This window comes from Strigops habroptila, chromosome 5 (assembly GCF_004027225.2).
Source record: "Strigops habroptila isolate Jane chromosome 5, bStrHab1.2.pri, whole genome shotgun sequence".
Taxonomy (NCBI): Eukaryota; Metazoa; Chordata; class Aves; order Psittaciformes; family Psittacidae; genus Strigops; species Strigops habroptila.
In genome coordinates this window covers 37,348,215-37,365,645 of record NC_044281.2, presented here as the reverse complement: position 1 = coordinate 37,365,645, position 17,431 = coordinate 37,348,215, and the positions used below count along the sequence as shown (strand labels likewise).

Below are 17,431 nucleotides of genomic sequence, written 5' to 3'. Positions count from 1 at the left end.
GGTCCAGCCTGGCCAAAATAAGGTGACTTTGGTGCTGTGGTTTATGGGAAGCAGCCAGAAGCTAGTCTTCTCAAGTTGATGTCACTCAAAAACTGGACATGAAAAATGAGGTTGGTTGGGGGAGAACATATAAAATAGGACCTAGTTCATTTTTGCTAAATTTTGTTTACAAGGTATAAAATAGTGTTGATGTTTAAACACAGCCAGGAGCTGGTCTGAATTGGTTTTTCCAGGCAATTCTTTGTCCTGAACTGACCTAATTCCACTCTGGCTGGGGCAGAGATCCCTGAGGCATGTAGGGATCACCAGGGAAAAATGGGAAGCCCTGGAGCAGGTGCCAAGGATGGACAATACAGTTTGTCTAGTGAAGAGCAATCCCTCACCTCACCCCTGGGAAGACACAAAATCCCCTTTCCCTGAAGTGCAGCCTGGAGCCGCACGGCTGGAGGGCTGCAGCGATGCTGCCACTGCTGGGCCTGTCGCAGGACGCTGTGCAGGCACTGTCTGCAGGCAGAGCAGAGGGAATGTGGTGCATGAGGCTGCTGATACAGAAGAGGAGGAGCATGCTCATCCTAGGGTTTTGCAGAGCTAGCTGCTAGCCAGACACACAATAACAGTCTCCTTGGGAGCAATTACTCTGCAGCAAGTTTGATGATATTAATTGTTAAGTCCTGAATCATCTGTTTATTTTGTGTTTGCGAGGGACATTTTTCTCTCCAGCACTAAGGCCAGGAAAAGCTGTGGCTGGGACAAGTCTCCTTTGGTTTTACGACAGACACATTGTCAGTGGGGGAACAGATCCCTTCAGCAGCTCAGACTTGGCCGGGAGGAGTATGGCCTTCAGGCTGGTGCAGGAGGGAGAGCAACTCCAGAGGAGAGTGCAGGGAGGGATGTTAATGCTCTGCCAGTCTGTGAGGGCTGCTGCAAACTTAAAAGAGGCTAAACCTGCCCTAGTGTTCATGGTGGCCAGGGTAAGGAGGCACAGGCTTACAGGGGGTTCAGGCAAGCACAGAGCAGGGACACTTGTGGCATCCTAAGGTTTTACCACGCAGTACTGTGTACCCAACCTCTGATGAATCATACTTGAAGGGATGTCTATTAACTCTGGCTGATGTTGGATTAAACCTGATGAGGGGAGGATGCAGAGACAGTCTCAGAGCTGGAGACGTGGGCAGGAGCATCCCACAGAGACCCTTCCCTACATCCTTTTCTTCCCATGGGAGAGCTGTGATGAAAAGGCCAGGGAGCCTGGAAGAAGCCAGGGCAGGCGGATTGCTGCACCCAGCCTCTCCACGTGCCTCTGCTGTGCAGATCAGCAGCAGAAGACAAAACCCTCTCTGAAGCTGATGAGCTTTTACTGCAGCTGGTGTGCTTGCAGCCCACTGGAGAAATATCATCAAAACAACGTATTTGCCAATGCTGAGCACGCACCTGCACGCAGAAAGCTCCCTCCAACCACAGTTTTGAGCATTCAGAGTTTCTTCCTGTTTGCCTGGAGGTGGATGCGAGGTTCTCACAAAGGCTCCTTTTACCCCTCGTGTTTGCTTTGGGCACTCTTCTGGCCACTGACTTGGTCTTGCTCATTGGTGCATCTCCAACTTGCCAGCTCAGAAGTTTTTTACCCTTTTTTTGAAAGGTGACCCTGATCTTGTGTTGTACGACCATATTCACCGGATGGATGCCCTCACTGCCTGGAGGCAATGCTGTGGAGGGCTGCCCTAGCCAGTGATTTTGTCTCGATTTGAAGGCAAGCAGAGGACAACCAAACCCACCGCTAGCAATGCCTGGAATGCTTTGCCTTTGTCTTGGAGGCAGGATGAAGACATTTGCCTTGTGAGCAGCAGAGTTAGAGCAGGAACAGGATCTTTTTCTTCGTGCAGGTCTGGTGCAAATATTCCTGAAGGGGGAAAGCACCACATGATAGGCGGAAATAGAGGAGTACTCTTGGAGTAATTGATTTCTCCCAGCAGTGGGTATGTGCTGTAAAATATATGCAAATGCCTGGCATGAAAAGCCAAAAACTTCCTCTGTAAAAGCCAGAGCTGGACACAAAGGTGCAGGGGAGGGGGGAGAGGGCAGGAACACATGGGAAGGGCGATTCGTCCTCAGCCTGCCCATCTTCTAGGACTAGGCCTTTGGTCCACCTTAGCTCCAGTGGGATAAAATGCCAGGGGAATCATGCAGGTAAGGATAACCCTGCCAGGAAGGGAGTGGGTTGACACACACTGGGTGTGAAGCGAGCCTGTCCCTGTAATTTGAAGGAAGAGCTTATATCAGGATTTGATTGCCGAGTTCATCTCTTCAGCAATGGAAGCAGGTTTGGTTTTTTTACAATTTTTGCACTGAATTATCCTTCCCCAAAGCCAGCCATCGCCAGGCTATCCCAGCAGCCTCCTCACAGATCAGTACCCATGCAGGTACGAGGAGAGAGGACAGGCAGCAGACCTGGAGCACTATTACCCTGGGGATACTTCCCAGCTTCTGGACATTCGAGCTCCCGGATGCCTGGCCAGAATGGGTGCCTCTGTGTGTAGGCACCTGGATTAATCAGAATTATTTTCCTCCATTGACAATTTTAGCATCCTCCAGCCAAGTCCTGTGTAACAAAAAGCACAAACCTGCCCTCAGATTATTTCAGCTGAGGCCATGGGCTTTCCTATCAGGGACCTTCCTCCACTCCCGGCTTTATTGTCGGCTGTTCCATCCCTCCTCTCTCAGCTCTCTTCCAGACTGAAGAGGGTGCAAAACTACTCCTTGCTTTCACCCCCTTTGTCACCCTTCTTCCCCAGTCCCCCAGCCCTTCCTGTGACGAGGGGAGGGTGTCCGGTGCTGCACGCTGGACTGGGACAACCGCATCCCATGTCCCCACGGCCGAGCCGGCTGCACCCTCTGGCGGCGACCCTGAGTCCAGGCTCTGCTTTCCCTGGAAAAGATGCAAATTCCTTCGTCCTCTCCCATCCATGAAGTTGGGGGGAGTTTTGCTAGGGACACCACTGGGGGGGAGGGCTTCGGCACCGGGCCAGCATTTGCTGAAGGAAGAATGAAGAGCAGAGGGCGCCTTTAAGCCATCAGAGGAAGGGAAGTGCAGGGGCAGCTCTACCAGCTCACAACACTGCAGTGTGCACAGCAGCTATATTTATCCACATGGCCGGCAGCTATATTTATTCTGAATGCCACAGGAGCCAAAAGTCTGCAGGGTAATTTCCGTGCTGCAGAAGAACACGATCTGGATGCCTTCTCACTGCAAACCTTCTCTGCTCCCTGCTCCAGCACCCTTCACTACCTTCTCACATCTTCCCTGCTCCTCCTTTCACCCCACTATCTCTACCATGGTGATGCTGGGCTCATCTTCACTCTGTCCGTCTTGCACAGCCCCCTCTGGGCTCCCTTTCCCGCTGCCACTTGGAGCAGACACATCTTCATTTTTCTCTCCAAGGGAGCCGTTTCTCTTGGTGGAGCGGGCCATCCTCAGGTGGCATTATTCACCCAGCCTGCAGTCTCAGCCAGTTTGTGGGTTTCCCAATGAGCCCCTCTAAGCCACAGTCACTGAGGGCCACAAAACATGAACTCTTCCCAACAAGGGCAGGAGCAGGGCACCCCTCTGCTGCCAGCCCTCAGCCGTGCCCTGAAAGAGGGAACATGCACTTAGCCAGCTGACATGCATAGCTGACAAAGGACAAGCCAAGGTGGACGGACAAAGCCATGTGAACTTTCCAAAACAAAACTGTCTCTTTTTTTGTTTGGTTGAGTTTTTTTAAGGATGAGCTCATGACTTTTTAATGCTGGGGTTTGGCAGGACTGACCACATCCTTAGCATTAGCAGAGCTTCTTGTCTCGCGCAGCATCCTTACCCACTGCCAAGATGCAGCTGTGGTCCCCGAGCTGGTTGGCTCAGCTGGGACAGTTTCCCCGGTCTCTGGGTGTTTCCCCATCACCCTCAAAACACAACCCTTGGTGTCCAAGATCCTTACAGCCCCCTTCTCACGTAGAGGATGTATGAGGGGGAACTTACCGAAGGTGAAAGGTGAAATACCCTGTACTTGGACCTCTGCGCCCTGGCAGGAAGCATTGCCCTACTGCCCGGGAGAGCCAAGGTCCGCGGGCTGGACTCAAACCGCGAAACACCCAACCCCTCCCGCAGCTTTACGGCTGTAGCAGCAGCTTATGAGCCGGCAAACGAGACTCCGCCCGCCGCGAGGGGAGGTGGGTGCGCAGCCGTAGCGCTCCCGCTGCCGTCGGGGGAAGGACTTGTCCCACATCGGCCCGGTCCCCCAGCCCGGCCCGGCGCTTTGCGGGTGCGAGGCGGCGCGATGGGATCCCGCTTGTCTGTGGACGACTCAGTGCGGGTGGTAGTGGTCGGGGGCGGCTTCGGCGGCACGGCGGCCGCCAGCCTGCTCAAGTCCTGGGCCATCCCCTTCGTGCTGGTGGACGTGAGAGATGCTTTCCATCACAACGTGGGTGCCCTCCGTGCCGCCGTGGAGAGCGGTAAGGGCTCAGCTCATTCCCTCGACCTTCCCCCTCCGAGGGTCCCTGTTGCTCAGTGCTCTTACCCCCACCAGTGACTGCAGCAGCTCGGGGGAACTCTGGGAGTAATGAGGAACAGTGAAAGTGCTTCTTCCAACCCATTGATGGTGGAATACTTGATGTTTTCTGTCTGGAAAACAAATACTTTGGCTCTGGGAGGACTCACAGACCGTCTGTGTTAAGCTAATTGCATGTCTGTGGAGAAACCTGAGCAAAAACTACTCAGATTGTCCTTGTTTCTTATTTCAAGTGTTTAGAGGATGACTAAGCTAAAACTAAGCAGCAGTTGGAAGGGGTGAATGAATGCCTCTCTGTATCTGGCCCTGGATGATAAACTGTCCGTGAGCTGCTCGGACTTGTCTGGGATTTCACTTGGGAGGCTGTGCTAACACCATTACTCCAGGCGCTGGGGATTTAGGGGGAGAAAATCTCATATTCAAGGCTGGGAACAAGCATCAAAGGTTCTCAAAAGCTTGGTCTGAGGGGCAGATAACGTGGCAAAAAGCCACTGACATCCTGCCTGAAATGCCCCAGACCAGGAAAACTAGTACAGGAGATTCCACATGGGGAGCAGAGACAAAGCAATCTAGCCACGCGTCACTTGGCCTCTGAGGAGATGATCTTGTCAAAACCGAAGCAAAGGCCCTGAAGCTCATTGTTGGGCAGAGATAACGCACAGCAGAGGCCTAGCCTGTAGTCCCAGGTGCATACAATGCTTTTCTGTCAGCAAGGATGGCATGAGGGGATAAGGGAAGAGAGGTCTGTTAGCCTCCACAGAGGGAGATTTCTGTTCTCTCTTCTTACCACAGGATTTGCCAAGAAGACTTTTATCTCCTACTCCGTCACCTTTGGGGACAGCTTCCGACAAGGCAAAGTTGTTGGCATAGACCCAGAGAGACAACAAGTCTTGCTCAGTGATGGTGAGGTGGGTGATGCAATAATTTGCAGTGAGTAACTTGGCTGCCTTATGGGATCACCTGCTGATGTGGCAAGTCAGTCTTCAGCAGGCTGTGTTGTGAATCTCCCCTCCTTAGGGTTTTTCTTCAGCTGTGTTGTGGCTGTGAGAATGCAGTACTCCAAATCTAGGCTATTTTGGCTTTGACTGGTGATGTCTGTTTGGAGAAGTGACTTGGAATTTAGGTTTCAGACTGCTGTCCATGCTTGGAGTCCTCGAGGGAAAGAGAGAGATGAGCAGGACCACAGGGCACCTACAGAAAATGTGGCTCTGAGCAGGAGGAGGAGTGTAACCCTCATCGGCCAGAGAAGGAGGTGTGCGTGTGCAGAACAGAATCATGCTCTGGGAAAAACAAACTGGACTCTTGCCCTTGAGTTGGATGAGAGCTGGGAGCGCTGTCCAGTTGTGGCAAACACCTCGCATCTCCTGCAGTGCAGGCCAGCTGAGCCCACGAACCCTGGACTGATCCAGTAACCCCCAGGCTCAGAATTCACACACACATACAGGGTTCCTGTTCTGATGTAACCCTCACCTTGGCTGAAATACCTGACCCCAAACAAGCCACAGCCCAAGCCCTCGGGGAAGGCACTGATTGCTTTCCTCTAGGTTTCTCCCATCTGTGGGCAAATATACAAATGCTCATGCTTAATACTGGCCCTGTAACTCTAGGAGGTAGAGAGGAATGAAACCAATGACCTGCTTCTATGGAGGGCTGCCCTAGAGAGAAGCAGGCCCCCAGAAATCTCCTCTAAAACCAAGAGGCAGTGTTGGGAAAGACTGTAGCATTTAATCACCCTGAAGAGCTTGGCAAGAGACCATCTCACCCCACACGTGCTGAATGGCACCATCCCTTCTAACCAAGCTTAAGTGGCCTAGAGCTGTGTTGGGATGTGGGTGTGCAGCAAATAAATCACTCCATCTAGTGCTCAGATGAGCTTTTACTCTTAGAGAGCTGGATTTAGAGCTCAGCAATTAACCCTAGAGCTCAGATCCTTATCGAAATGCAGGAAGAAACAAGGGCAGCAGCTCTGCTTTTCAGCCAGAGCACCTCATCTCTGTGATGAGGGTGAAGGGGAGAAGTTAAGTCTCTGGAGCCAGCTGTGATGGTAGCTTCAGTGTCTGGCACAAATATCAGATCATTTCCTGCAAACTTATGGTAGTGCCTTTAAAGGTCTCAGCTTACCTGAAGAATGGTGCTTTTCTCAGACCCTGAGGCTGGCAGTTACTTGATGTCACTTGGATCAGGTCTCTTCCTAAAGTAACTTTCTGACAGTGGCAAGTACTTGCCTAGTTATCAGCAAGAGCTGGAGGAAAGGGAATGAGTGAATAGCACCTAGGAGGCAACAACTGTGTTCTATGCTCTGTTTTTATGAAGTCTTAACATCCTATTCCATCTTCTGCCCTCCCAGGAACTTCACTACTCCCATCTCATTCTTGCAACAGGCAGCGATGGGCCATTCCCTGGGAAGTTCAACAAAGTCATTGATATGGAAAGTGCCATCCAGACCTATGAAGACATGGTTAAAGAGGTGAGGAATCAACTTACTGCTAGGAAGTGTTGCCTGCCTTTGTTCAGCTTCCCTGTCTGGGACAACCACTATGGGTATCTGGAGCCATCCATGCCCAAGGACAAGAGATCTTGATGCCTGCAGGAAGAGGCCAGGACAAGGAGCTTGTCTAGCATTCTTTATGCCCCAGGGGAAGATGAACTGTCTGCGCAGGAGAAACCTGAAATGCTCAACAGTGTTACAACGTACACAGGAAGAGTGCATGGGGTTCTCATTGTTTGTTTCCTCTTAATGAAGGAGGTGGTTTATTGCTGTTGGGCCAGCGCTGTACCTCAGAAGGTCCGTTCACAGAGTGGTGGAAGGTATCTGACTTCCTGCTCCAAACAGTTCTTTTATAACATGAGTTTCCTCTTTACTTCCAGATTGAGAAATCTGAGCGCATCCTGGTAGTGGGAGGTGGTGCTGCTGGAGTTGAGATGGCTGCAGAGATCAAAACAGAGTACCCCAACAAAGAGGTAGTAGAGTATTAGTCACAATTAACTTCATCCTGGTTTCAAAGACTGTTCTTCTGTGATGGTCCTGCTGGAAGTACCTGAGACCACTGGAAATCAGGAGTTTCCACGCAATGGCAGCCTTCAGCCCTACTGCCTCCTCTTCTGAGAGCACCCTATAGCCTGCCACCACAGTTATCGGGACTAGATGCCTTTCACCAGCCCACTCTCCTTAGACATAAAGCAGGGTGGAAGGAAGCTTAGCTATATCTGCTCCCCGCTTTGTACCCCCTGTCCCATCCCTGTGTCCACCTGTTTGCTGTTTTGTCCCCAACAGGTCACCCTCATTCACTCAAAAATTGCACTAGCTGATGTGGAGCTGCTAGCTAGTGTCCGTCAGGAGGTGAAATTGATTCTCCTCAGAAAAGGAGTGCGCCTCTTATTAAGTACGTACTTAGACTCTGAAGCTTTATAAGCTGCTCTTTAGCCAAAGCATCTCCTTCCAATGTCTTCTTTCTGACTTTTTTGACTAAGCATGGCTCCCTTGAATTCCTGTTTCTCTAGATACCTCTGGGTTAGCTGGCAACGGCAGCCTAGTAAAGGTTTGTGACCCAGGGCTCTCTGTTGCAACAGGTGAAAGGATCAGCAATGTGGAAGATCTCACAACAAACCAGTTCCAGAAGGACATGGTAGTAAGGACGGAAAAGGGCACTGAGGTGGTTACTGACATGGTGGTTATGTGCACAGGTATAAAGATTAACTCTTCAGCATATGCTGCTGCATTTGGTAAGTGAAAAAACACTGGGGTGGGAGAAGCAACACAGTTCTTCTCAGTAGTTGAGTACTGTGAGGTTAGCAATCCACCTTATACAACTTACAGTGGTTATCCCATGATACAGTAGATGTGCCAACATCACATTAAATACTTAACTGTGAAATGTGACCATCAGAAACTTACAGACCACAGATCAAGTGGCTAAGTCTTCTCCAGCTCCTTCTGCTAATACTTCCAAGGAGCCTTAGTGTCCTTGTTCAGCATGAGGCAGATGACACCTAGAAATTGATGGTAACTCCTGCTGTCAGGGCCAGGATTACATCCTAGATTTGTGCTGAGTTCTGAGCAAAAATAGGCTCAGCACATTCAGCGTTCTTGCTGAACTATCCATGTCATAGGGTGTTCAGCCAATGAGTTGGTGGTGCATCTTCAGTCTAAGTCCTCTTACAGCCCAATTTCAGTCATGGCACAACTATGGAGCAGTACAACCATTCTACAGTCTATTTCTCAGGCTGTATACGCTAGTTCTTAATGTTTCTTGATGTTTTTACTGAAATATCAAAGGATGATTCACTGCATGAGATTGCAGTAATTAACTACAGCAAGGCAAAAAGTATATCTTCCCTGGCATGTATAAAAGAGGGTGAATAAACAGTTCCTTGCTTTGTGTCAATGACATGTTTGATAACATCATCAGCATTTTGGGGTCTCAGGCCACAACGAGCAATGCAGAGCTCCTTCTGAAAACTTGCTGTTTCGCAAAACAGGGGACAAAATGGCAAGTAATGGTGCTTTGAAAGTCAACAAGCACCTCCAGCTGGAAGGCTATGAGAACATCTATGCCATTGGGGACTGTGCAGATCTGGAGGAACCAAAGATGGCCTACCACGCCGGGCTCCACGCCAACATCGCAGTGACAAATATCATCAACAGCCTGACGCATAAGCCTCTTAAAACTTACACACCAGGTAAGGTTATCTCCTAGCACCTGCCTTAGATCTTGGGCTGGTTTTATGTAGGGAACAACTGTTTAACATATGACTTGCATGTGACACTGATCAGGGGTGAAGGAACTCATGATTGGGGTTGACTATATAAGCTTAAATCTCAGGCTTCATCTTAGTTCTTGCCGAAGACACTGTAGATGTTAATTACCTGTGCCAGTCTATGGCTGTGAGTCCTTTCTTCACTATCTTCCTGATAAATCTGCTGGTGGGTGTCTGCTATTCATCAACCTCATTTCCTTTTCTTTAAATTGCTTACTGTTCAATTGAATCCTAGGAACAAGGAGATGACTCGACTTTCTCCTTCTTTCTCCCCTTAAATTATACAACAAATAAACTGAACAATCTAGTCTCAAAAATCTAGCTAGGTGATGGGTTTCATTAATAAGCAACTGATGTAAATACTTACCATAACTATGTTGAAAGCTGTTCCACATGGTTATCTGGACAGCAGTTTGGTTTTTAAAGGCTGCTCTGCCTATTTAGATTTCTTTCTACTTACATTTTGTTGTCTATGTCTTGGACTCCCTCTTGGGAGGAGAAAATCATTCTTCTTATGCATGTACAAATACAGCCCAATCCTTCAGCAATCTCATTACTGAGAGGTAGAGCAGATTGTAGAAAGAAGAGAGTTGTAAGTAGTTCTCCTTTAGCCTCTTTCCTTGTCGTGCAGCACATGAGTCATATGCTTAGCAGCATGTGTGGGTAAGAAGGGAGGGTTTGGACAAAGTGCAACACCTACATGCAGTAGGGCTTGATAGTTAGGTTTGAAAGTGCTTAACTTAACTTAAACCTCTACATCTTCTTTCCAGGGTCGCTAACATTCCTGCTTTCAATGGGCAGGAATGATGGTGTAGGCCAGGTGAAGGGTTACTATGTGGGACGTCTCTTGGTGACCATTGCTAAGAGCCGGGACCTGTTTGTCTCCAAAAGCTGGAAGACAATGGGACAGACAATGCCCTCTTAAGAGGGGATCAGTAACAAACCGGCAAGGAATACAGCAACAGGAAGAGAGTGAGGGTGCACTTTTACTGCTTCGACAGACTGATACTGTCTCCTGCACCACCACTAAAAGACACCCACTAGCATGCTGCATTAAAGGGGTGCCCTGCCTTGCTGTAAAGGAGGCACTTTGCAAATGAAGTGCACAGAAGTTCTCATGGTAAAAACCAGGGAACAAATGTTTCTTTTACTTTCCTGTTGAGACAGCTTTGAGCAAGAAATGTGGTTTACCTGGATTTGTAACAATAAACACTGTGGTTTTCAAAATCAGTGGTTTGTTTGTTATGTGGTTTTTCCCTGGCTTTCTCTACTCTTGCTCTTCTAAAAAGCACCTGCCTCTTGTAGATCTGGAATCTGCTCTGCAGCATGCTAGACAAATGGCTTGCAGCACTGTGGAGGAAAGCCTGCCTAAAGCCTTGAAAGCATTATAGTAATCCTAGAACTCAACAGAGTATAATGCAGCTTTGTGTGAACAACGCCATGGCAGCTATAATCAGTTCGCTTACAGGACTATACTTCAGCCAGAAAAGCTGGTTAGCTGTGTGCTAAGTGTGATACAGCAAGCACTCCATTACAGGTGCTCTCTTTTTTTTTTGTTTTTTGTTTCTTTTTTTTGGTTTTTTTTTTTTTTGGTTTTTTTTTTTAAGGTGAGCAATTGGCAGAGCAGAAGTAGGTTTTATAACAATAACCACACTTGACACATCTTTTTCTTTTTTTCTTATAAAACAAACAAAATCACCATGAAATACTCTTAGTAATTACAGATATTATTGTGAGTCAAAAGCAAAACAGAAGCTCCTCATGCATCACTTCCAAATCCTTTTCCCCTCTCTGTGGGCTGGAGGCAGAAGTTCACCATCTACCCTCCAAGGAGGGGAAAACAGAGCAGAACATTTTTAAGAGCTTTCTTTAAAGTGTGTGTGTGAAAAAATCCTCACTACAAATCTAAAATGAAGTTACTCTTTAAAAACTTCTAAACTAAAATAACAAGGGACACTAAACAAAGTCCTGAAAAGAAATGGTAACTCAGTTGCTTAAGGTGATATAAATGGCTAGAGTATGCTGACAGCATGAAGAAATTGGACTAAGCCCCTCTCATCTCTAGTCACAGCTCTTCATCAAGTCACAACACATCACACTACTACCACTCCCCCTCCTCATCACATTGAAAAAATAAAACCCACCTCTAATGCTTTTAATGCTACTCAAGTTTGTTGAAAAATAAAGTTTCATTTGGCTGCCATTGCTACTTAGTGTCTAGCTTGGCCATTTCTTGCACATAGATGCCAATACTTTCACTGTCGAAGAGCAGAAAGTAAATGTTCTTCAAGGAGGAAGAGCTGGTGCCGTCAAAATGGGTGGAAATAGCTCTTAGAGTCACCTGGGCTGCCGTCTGTTTTGGGAAGCAGTTTCTATGTGGTAGGGGAAGAAAACAGAACAAGTGAGTGTCAGTCACCTGTGCAAGCATTATGCACACATGATGCTGAAAGGATCAAGCCACAGCTGTACCAACTACAGGCTGCTGTTAAGATAGTCCCATTTGCAGTTTTGCTATGTGTAAATCCTAGAAGAAACCCCAGGGTTTTGATAGCAATATTCATCTGCTGCTGTATTAGTTTCCTTGCTGGCATAGTTACTCTTTTCTTTTGCTTCTACTTTCTATAACAACACAAAAATTTTTAGTACCCTCACTCAGAATTAAACTTTTCCATACTGTGCTGGGCAGGGTAAAAGTTAAGGGGATGATTATTTTTTAGTTGAAAACTCAAAGAATAAAAATACATCAACTACTTAGCTGACTTCCTCATGCTGTCATTAAAAATACTTTGGTTGAGACTTCAGTGAAAATAGTTGAAATATAAACTCAAGCCAAATTAAGGCCAAATCTCTTTAATTCATTCATTTTGGTGGTCATAATCTCTAACCTACAATTTTAAAAGCTAGAAGCTACCAGTCTTTACAGTAAGTGGACTTTTCAACTGTGTTGACATCTCTTGCGGCACCTGGCCCACATCCTTGAGATTTAAACTTCTTGGCAAGAGCATTTTTTCCATCTTAATAATTCTCATAGTCCTTTTTCAAGTCACAAAACCATTCAGCTGCAACACAGTTCCTTCATCCTCATCTCCATGCTACAAGGAAACTGCATGACAGCACATTGCAAAGAGCACAGTTACTATGAAGGTCAGGTGCTTTGCATAGAATCATAGAATCGACTCGGTTGGAAAAGACATTTAAGATCATAAAATCCAACCATTACCCCAGGACTGCCAAGTCCACCACTAAACCATGTCACTGAGGGCCTCATCTACACGGGTTTTGAACACTTCCAAGGACAGTGATTCCACCACTTCCCTGGGCAGCCTGTTCCAATGCCTGACCACCCTCTCTGTGAAATCTTCCCTAATATCCAATCTAAACCTCCCCTGGTGCAGCTTGAGGCTGTTACCTCTTGTCCTATCACTTGTTACTTGGGAGAAGAGACCGACCCCCACCTCACTGCAACCTCCTTTCAGTAGTTGTAGAGAGCGATAAGCTCCCCCCTGAGCCTTCTGTTCTCCAGACTAAACAGTCCCAGTTCCCCCAGCTGTTCCTCATAAGACTTGTGCTCCAGACCCTTCACCAGCTTTGTTGCCCTTCTCTGCACCCGCTCCAGCACCTCAATGTCTCTCTTGTAGTGAGGGGCCCAGAACTGAACACAGGATTCGAGGTGCAGTCTCACCAATGCCAAGTACAGGGGGATGATCACTGCCCTGGCCCTGCTGCCACACTGTTGCTGATACAGGCCAGGATGCTGTTGGCCTTCTTGGCTGCCTGGGCACAAGCTGGCTCATGTCCAATGGCCATCAATCAGCACCCCCAGGTCCCTTTTGCTGAGAAGCTTTACAGCTACTCTTCCCAAGCCTGTAGCGTTGCATGGGGTTGTTGTGGCCCAAGTGCAGGGCCTGGCACTTTACCTTGTTGAAACTCATACCACTGGCCACAGCCCATCTATCCAGCCTGTCCAGATCCCTCTGCAGAGCCTTCCTACCCTCCAGCAGATCAACATTGCTGCCCAACTAGAAACTGTCTGCAAATTTACTGAGGGTGCACTCGATCCCTTCATCCAGATCATCAATGAAGATATTAAACAACACTGGCCCTAACACCAAGCCCTGAGGGTCACCACTAGTGACTTGTCGCCAACTAGATGTGACACTATTTACCGCCACTCTTTGTGCTCGGCCATCCAGCCAGTTTTCAACCCAGTGAAGAATACACCCATCCAGGCCATGAGCAGCCAATTTCTCCAGGAGAACGCTCTGGGAGACAGTGTCAAATGCTTCACTGAAGTCCAAACAGACAGTGTCCACAGCCTTTTCCTTATCAACCAGGCAGGTCACCTTATCGTAGAAGGAGATCAGGTTGGTCAAGCAGGACCTGCCCTTCGTGAACCCATGCTGACTGCGCCTGATCCCTCCATTTTCCCGCTCGTGCTTTATGATCTCAGGATCATCTGCTCCATGACCTTCCCTGGCACTGAGGTCAGGCTGACAGGGGTCTTCCTTCCTGTCCTTTTTATAGAGAGGCATTTCTCTTTACATAAAAATCTGACTGTTATAATACTGGACAGAATTTCAAAAACTGTTCTACAGTTTGGACTCGATGCTCATCTAATGAAATACTCTGCCTTACAGCATCCTCATACTTAGGAAGGTCTCCACATTGTTCTACTTGTCTAACACTAAGCAGATTTCTTGACCTTAGAAAGCATCCCTTCCTGAAGTGATACATGTGTGTGTCTGCTACTGACATCTGGAGAGAAGGACACACTCCTGTATTGCGTGCTGGAGTTTCTCTGCTCCCTGACAATGCTTACAATAGTTCTGCTGGCTTTGCACAACACTGAAGAGTATCAATGAAGTGCTTGCTACATGAGCATATAGGAAGCCACGTACCTTGAAGGGTGTGGATGAGACTTTACTGTGACATTGAATTGTTTGAAGGTGAGTTAAGACACAGCTGAGATTTCAGATGGGTTTTTGGGCATAACTCTTCTTGCTGTTCTTGAGTTTAATGCCTCCTATTTAGATTCTACTGCATAATAATGCTCCAGAGAAAGTCAGATCCATGCCCAAAAAAAAGAGCCAGCACAACCTAGCCCATGTCCTTCCTCTGAGGCAGGATGACACATAACTTTTCTGCTTCTGAAAACAGTTTGTCTAACCTATACTTAAAGATCTTCAGTGATGGGTCTACATCAGAATATAGAGATAAGCCATCCCAGTGCCTAACAATCCTTACACTTACAAAATTGTGGCATTGCTTTTAATAGCATCCGGAGCAGCCTTTGCAGTGTTTTTCAGCACACCCCCCCGATAGCACTGTCATGTGCATTCGGTTTTATTTCCTTTTCTAAGGTTAGTACTACTGACTTCTAATCCAATTTTATGTTAGTGATTTGAGATACTTATCATACTTATATATATTAAAAACCACCCAAAAAAGAGCTTGTAAACTAGTCAACAATAACTGCCTTACCCATAGTCACTGTAATCTAAATGAGTACTAGCAAACATATTTTCCTATTTTTAGTCTCTGGACAGCATCTGCAGCAACCCAGCTAATAGGCCTTTCTGGCAGCAAGCTATCAAGCTATCAATAAGGACTTTTTGAAAATGTTTTTCAGTTCATTTATATCTGCTTCACAGCACGAGTAATTTCATCTAAACTGCATTTCTCTACTTTTTATTGACAAGATCATAAAGGTGGAAAGTCCTGGCACAATTGAGTATCCCAACAAGAACAGCATTTTGTGATTCTGTGATTTCTTGTGCAGACGTGTAGGTGGAATAAAATGACAGCAAAACCATTAAGTCTTATTTGAAAAACTGCCATTTTTCAGACAACTTTGAAGTCCTTTGATTAAGTGTAAACTAGCAGCACCTGGTAAGACTTACTCTATTTTCAGTTAGCAGGAGTAATTGTAAGAGCAACAGAGAGTGAAATGGAACTAAGCACCAGAAGGATCAGCACTAAGACTAATGGCCCAAGACAGGATTATTCTTAGCTGTTGCTCATAGGAGACATGAGATCCATACAGACCATTTCTATTGGTATTGAAAGCTATAGTTCATTTCTGAAAGCTGAACTTTATTATTAAAGAGCTGTAAAACAATTTATCACATTTTGCTTTGACAACGCTATAAACAAAGATCTGTGTATAAAGGAAGAAAAGTCATGAAAAATTGCACTGTCCCACTATTTATTCTTTTGTCCTGATCCACAAAAATACTATTTTGTCTTGTAAAGTATCTGTGTAAAAAAGGCATTTTCACCTCCTGTGTATTCAGTGATGTGTGGCGATTTCAGTGGTCAAAATGCAGTTTTACTTTCATTTTATTCGCTACAGGGCCAACACAACTGCACTGTACTACGTACTCTACTCTTTGGGCATTACTAACAAAACCAGTAGTTACATTTCAAATTAAACATAAGTGTGTGAACTACAACACAAAATAACAAATTCTGCAGCTAGCCAGGCTTGTGTAAGTTTTCTTGTGATCAGAGATCAAGCAAGATTAACAAAGTGTCAGCTTAAAAAAAAACAATAAATAAATAAAAAAAATAATTATAAGATGCTTTGGATAAAAAAAAGATGCTTTGGATTTCTTAGTCAAGCACATTTTATTTGCTAGTTATTGAGAAAGAAATGTGTAGTTTCACAGTTGGTTTCATAGTTCACTTTTTAAAGCAGAACTATATTTGAGAAACATTTTCTCAAAGAAAATATTTTCTTTGGAAAGAAAACATCTTATGTGACTAGTCTGTTTAATATATATTCTTAGCATGAAGTGAGCACCCCACATTTACCTAACACAGGCTGCATCACTGTTATTTGCCTTCAGTATTATGCTGGTATAACCTTATTAGTACAAATGTAGTTTTAGTAAGATTCCGCACAGCAAAATGAAGGGACATAAAAACAGAGGTGGTGCAGGCCCATAGTAGAAGAATGAAAATTACTGCCCAACAATAAAAAACACAGCAAGTCCACTCAGCTCTCCTGTGGGTTAGCTAATTTCTAGAAAGGCTTTCCGGTCGTTCCTTGCAAACACTGCACTTCAAGCTCTAATCTGGAGAAGCATGGTGGCAGACAGCAACCCGCCACAGCCCTCTCTGGACACCACAGACCAGAGGGTACCTCTTCATCACAGCTGCAAATTATACCATTGCTACCTGACACAGAATCCTCCTATGCAGAAAGAGTCATACCTGCCACTGGGAAACGGGGGGAAAGCCACAGACTTCAACTTCTTGTCTTCTGCGGCTGTTAAGCAGTTCTTTACAGTCTCTTCAAGCTGCTCTTCACACTTGTCTGAGCCCCACTGTGGGATGTGACAGTGGATGACAAACTTTGCTGCTAGGCCGCTAGACTGAGTAAGCGCAGCTAACACAAATGAAAATATAACATTTAGTTTTGAATAGAAACCACCCTGCAATGACCTCTCAATCCAAAGAAATACATTAGGAATGAAAATATGCCACAGTGACTCACTTGTAATCATAATGTGACTGTCTTATCATTACTTTTGTGATCACTTATTATCTCTTTGGAGACTAAAGAATACAAGGCTCATTTGGTTAACACAATTACTCAATAATATTTTTTAGCTTTCTCATTCAGCATGACCTCTAGATTTGTTTTCTGCAAAGTATCAAAACTTGCACTGAACACAGTATCACTGATCCTCCAATAGACATTTCTACAGTGCTGTCACAGCCTGAATGCTTTTCACAAATACCCTGCATCAGCATTACAGCTCCAGAGTGTTAGGAAGTAATACGCAGACCAGCTTCACAGTTGGGTAATTTCAGACAATGACATGAAAATCAAAGATGTTTGTTGAAAGTCTCCACAAGTTATGACCAATTAGGAAGCTAGATTAATTTTTCAGAAAGCCTAATATCAGTTTGCTTTTGTTGCAATTGTGACCATTAGCACTTCTGGAAATCTAGGTCTTGGGAATCCCAGGTTAAACATTCTGAAATTAGCTGTGCCATTAAAGCCCGAGGATGAAAAACTTGGATTTATTCACTTGTCCACCACCACACAGGAATTCTGTGGCAGGCACAGAGGAATTCTGCCTAATGCTTCACTGTGCTACCGAAATTTCAGCCAGAAGAGAAAC

The 17,431-nt window shown here is 46.1% G+C and overlaps 2 protein-coding genes across 7 annotated transcripts in view; one reads left to right on the top strand and one right to left on the bottom strand.

Annotated features, from left to right (window-relative positions):
- Positions 1-4,082: 4,082 nt before the first annotated feature.
- Positions 4,083-10,529, top strand: AIFM2 (apoptosis inducing factor mitochondria associated 2). The gene is made up of 8 exons (XM_030486360.1): positions 4,083-4,485; positions 5,334-5,449; positions 6,889-7,008; positions 7,410-7,502; positions 7,816-7,924; positions 8,112-8,264; positions 9,021-9,221; positions 10,070-10,529. Exons 1-8 carry the CDS (start codon positions 4,311-4,313, stop codon positions 10,222-10,224), a joined length of 1,122 nt encoding a protein of 373 aa, XP_030342220.1. The 5' UTR covers positions 4,083-4,310; the 3' UTR covers positions 10,225-10,529.
- A 432-nt stretch (positions 10,530-10,961) lies between these two features.
- LOC115608120 (core histone macro-H2A.2) overlaps positions 10,962-17,431 on the bottom strand; it is a 28,703-nt gene continuing 22,233 nt past the window's right edge. For all 6 annotated transcript variants that reach the window (XM_030486365.1, XM_030486363.1, XM_030486361.2 and 3 more), the window contains 2 exons: positions 16,515-16,689; positions 10,962-11,671 (listed from right to left, as the gene is read on the bottom strand). In XM_030486365.1, coding sequence (XP_030342225.1) covers positions 11,506-11,671; positions 16,515-16,689 — 341 coding nt within the window. In that variant the 3' untranslated portion in view covers positions 10,962-11,505. The remainder of the gene's footprint in view (positions 11,672-16,514; positions 16,690-17,431) is intronic.

Coding starts and splice junctions, on each gene's coding strand:
- AIFM2 (XM_030486360.1), top strand. CDS start 4,311: ATGGGATCCCGCTTGTCTGTGGACGACTCAGTGCGGGTGGTAGTGGTC. Junction 7,009..7,409: donor ATGAAGACATGGTTAAAGAG/GTGAGGAATCAA, acceptor CTTTACTTCCAG/ATTGAGAAATCTGAGCGCAT. Junction 7,925..8,111: donor AGGAGTGCGCCTCTTATTAA/GTACGTACTTAG, acceptor CTGTTGCAACAG/GTGAAAGGATCAGCAATGTG.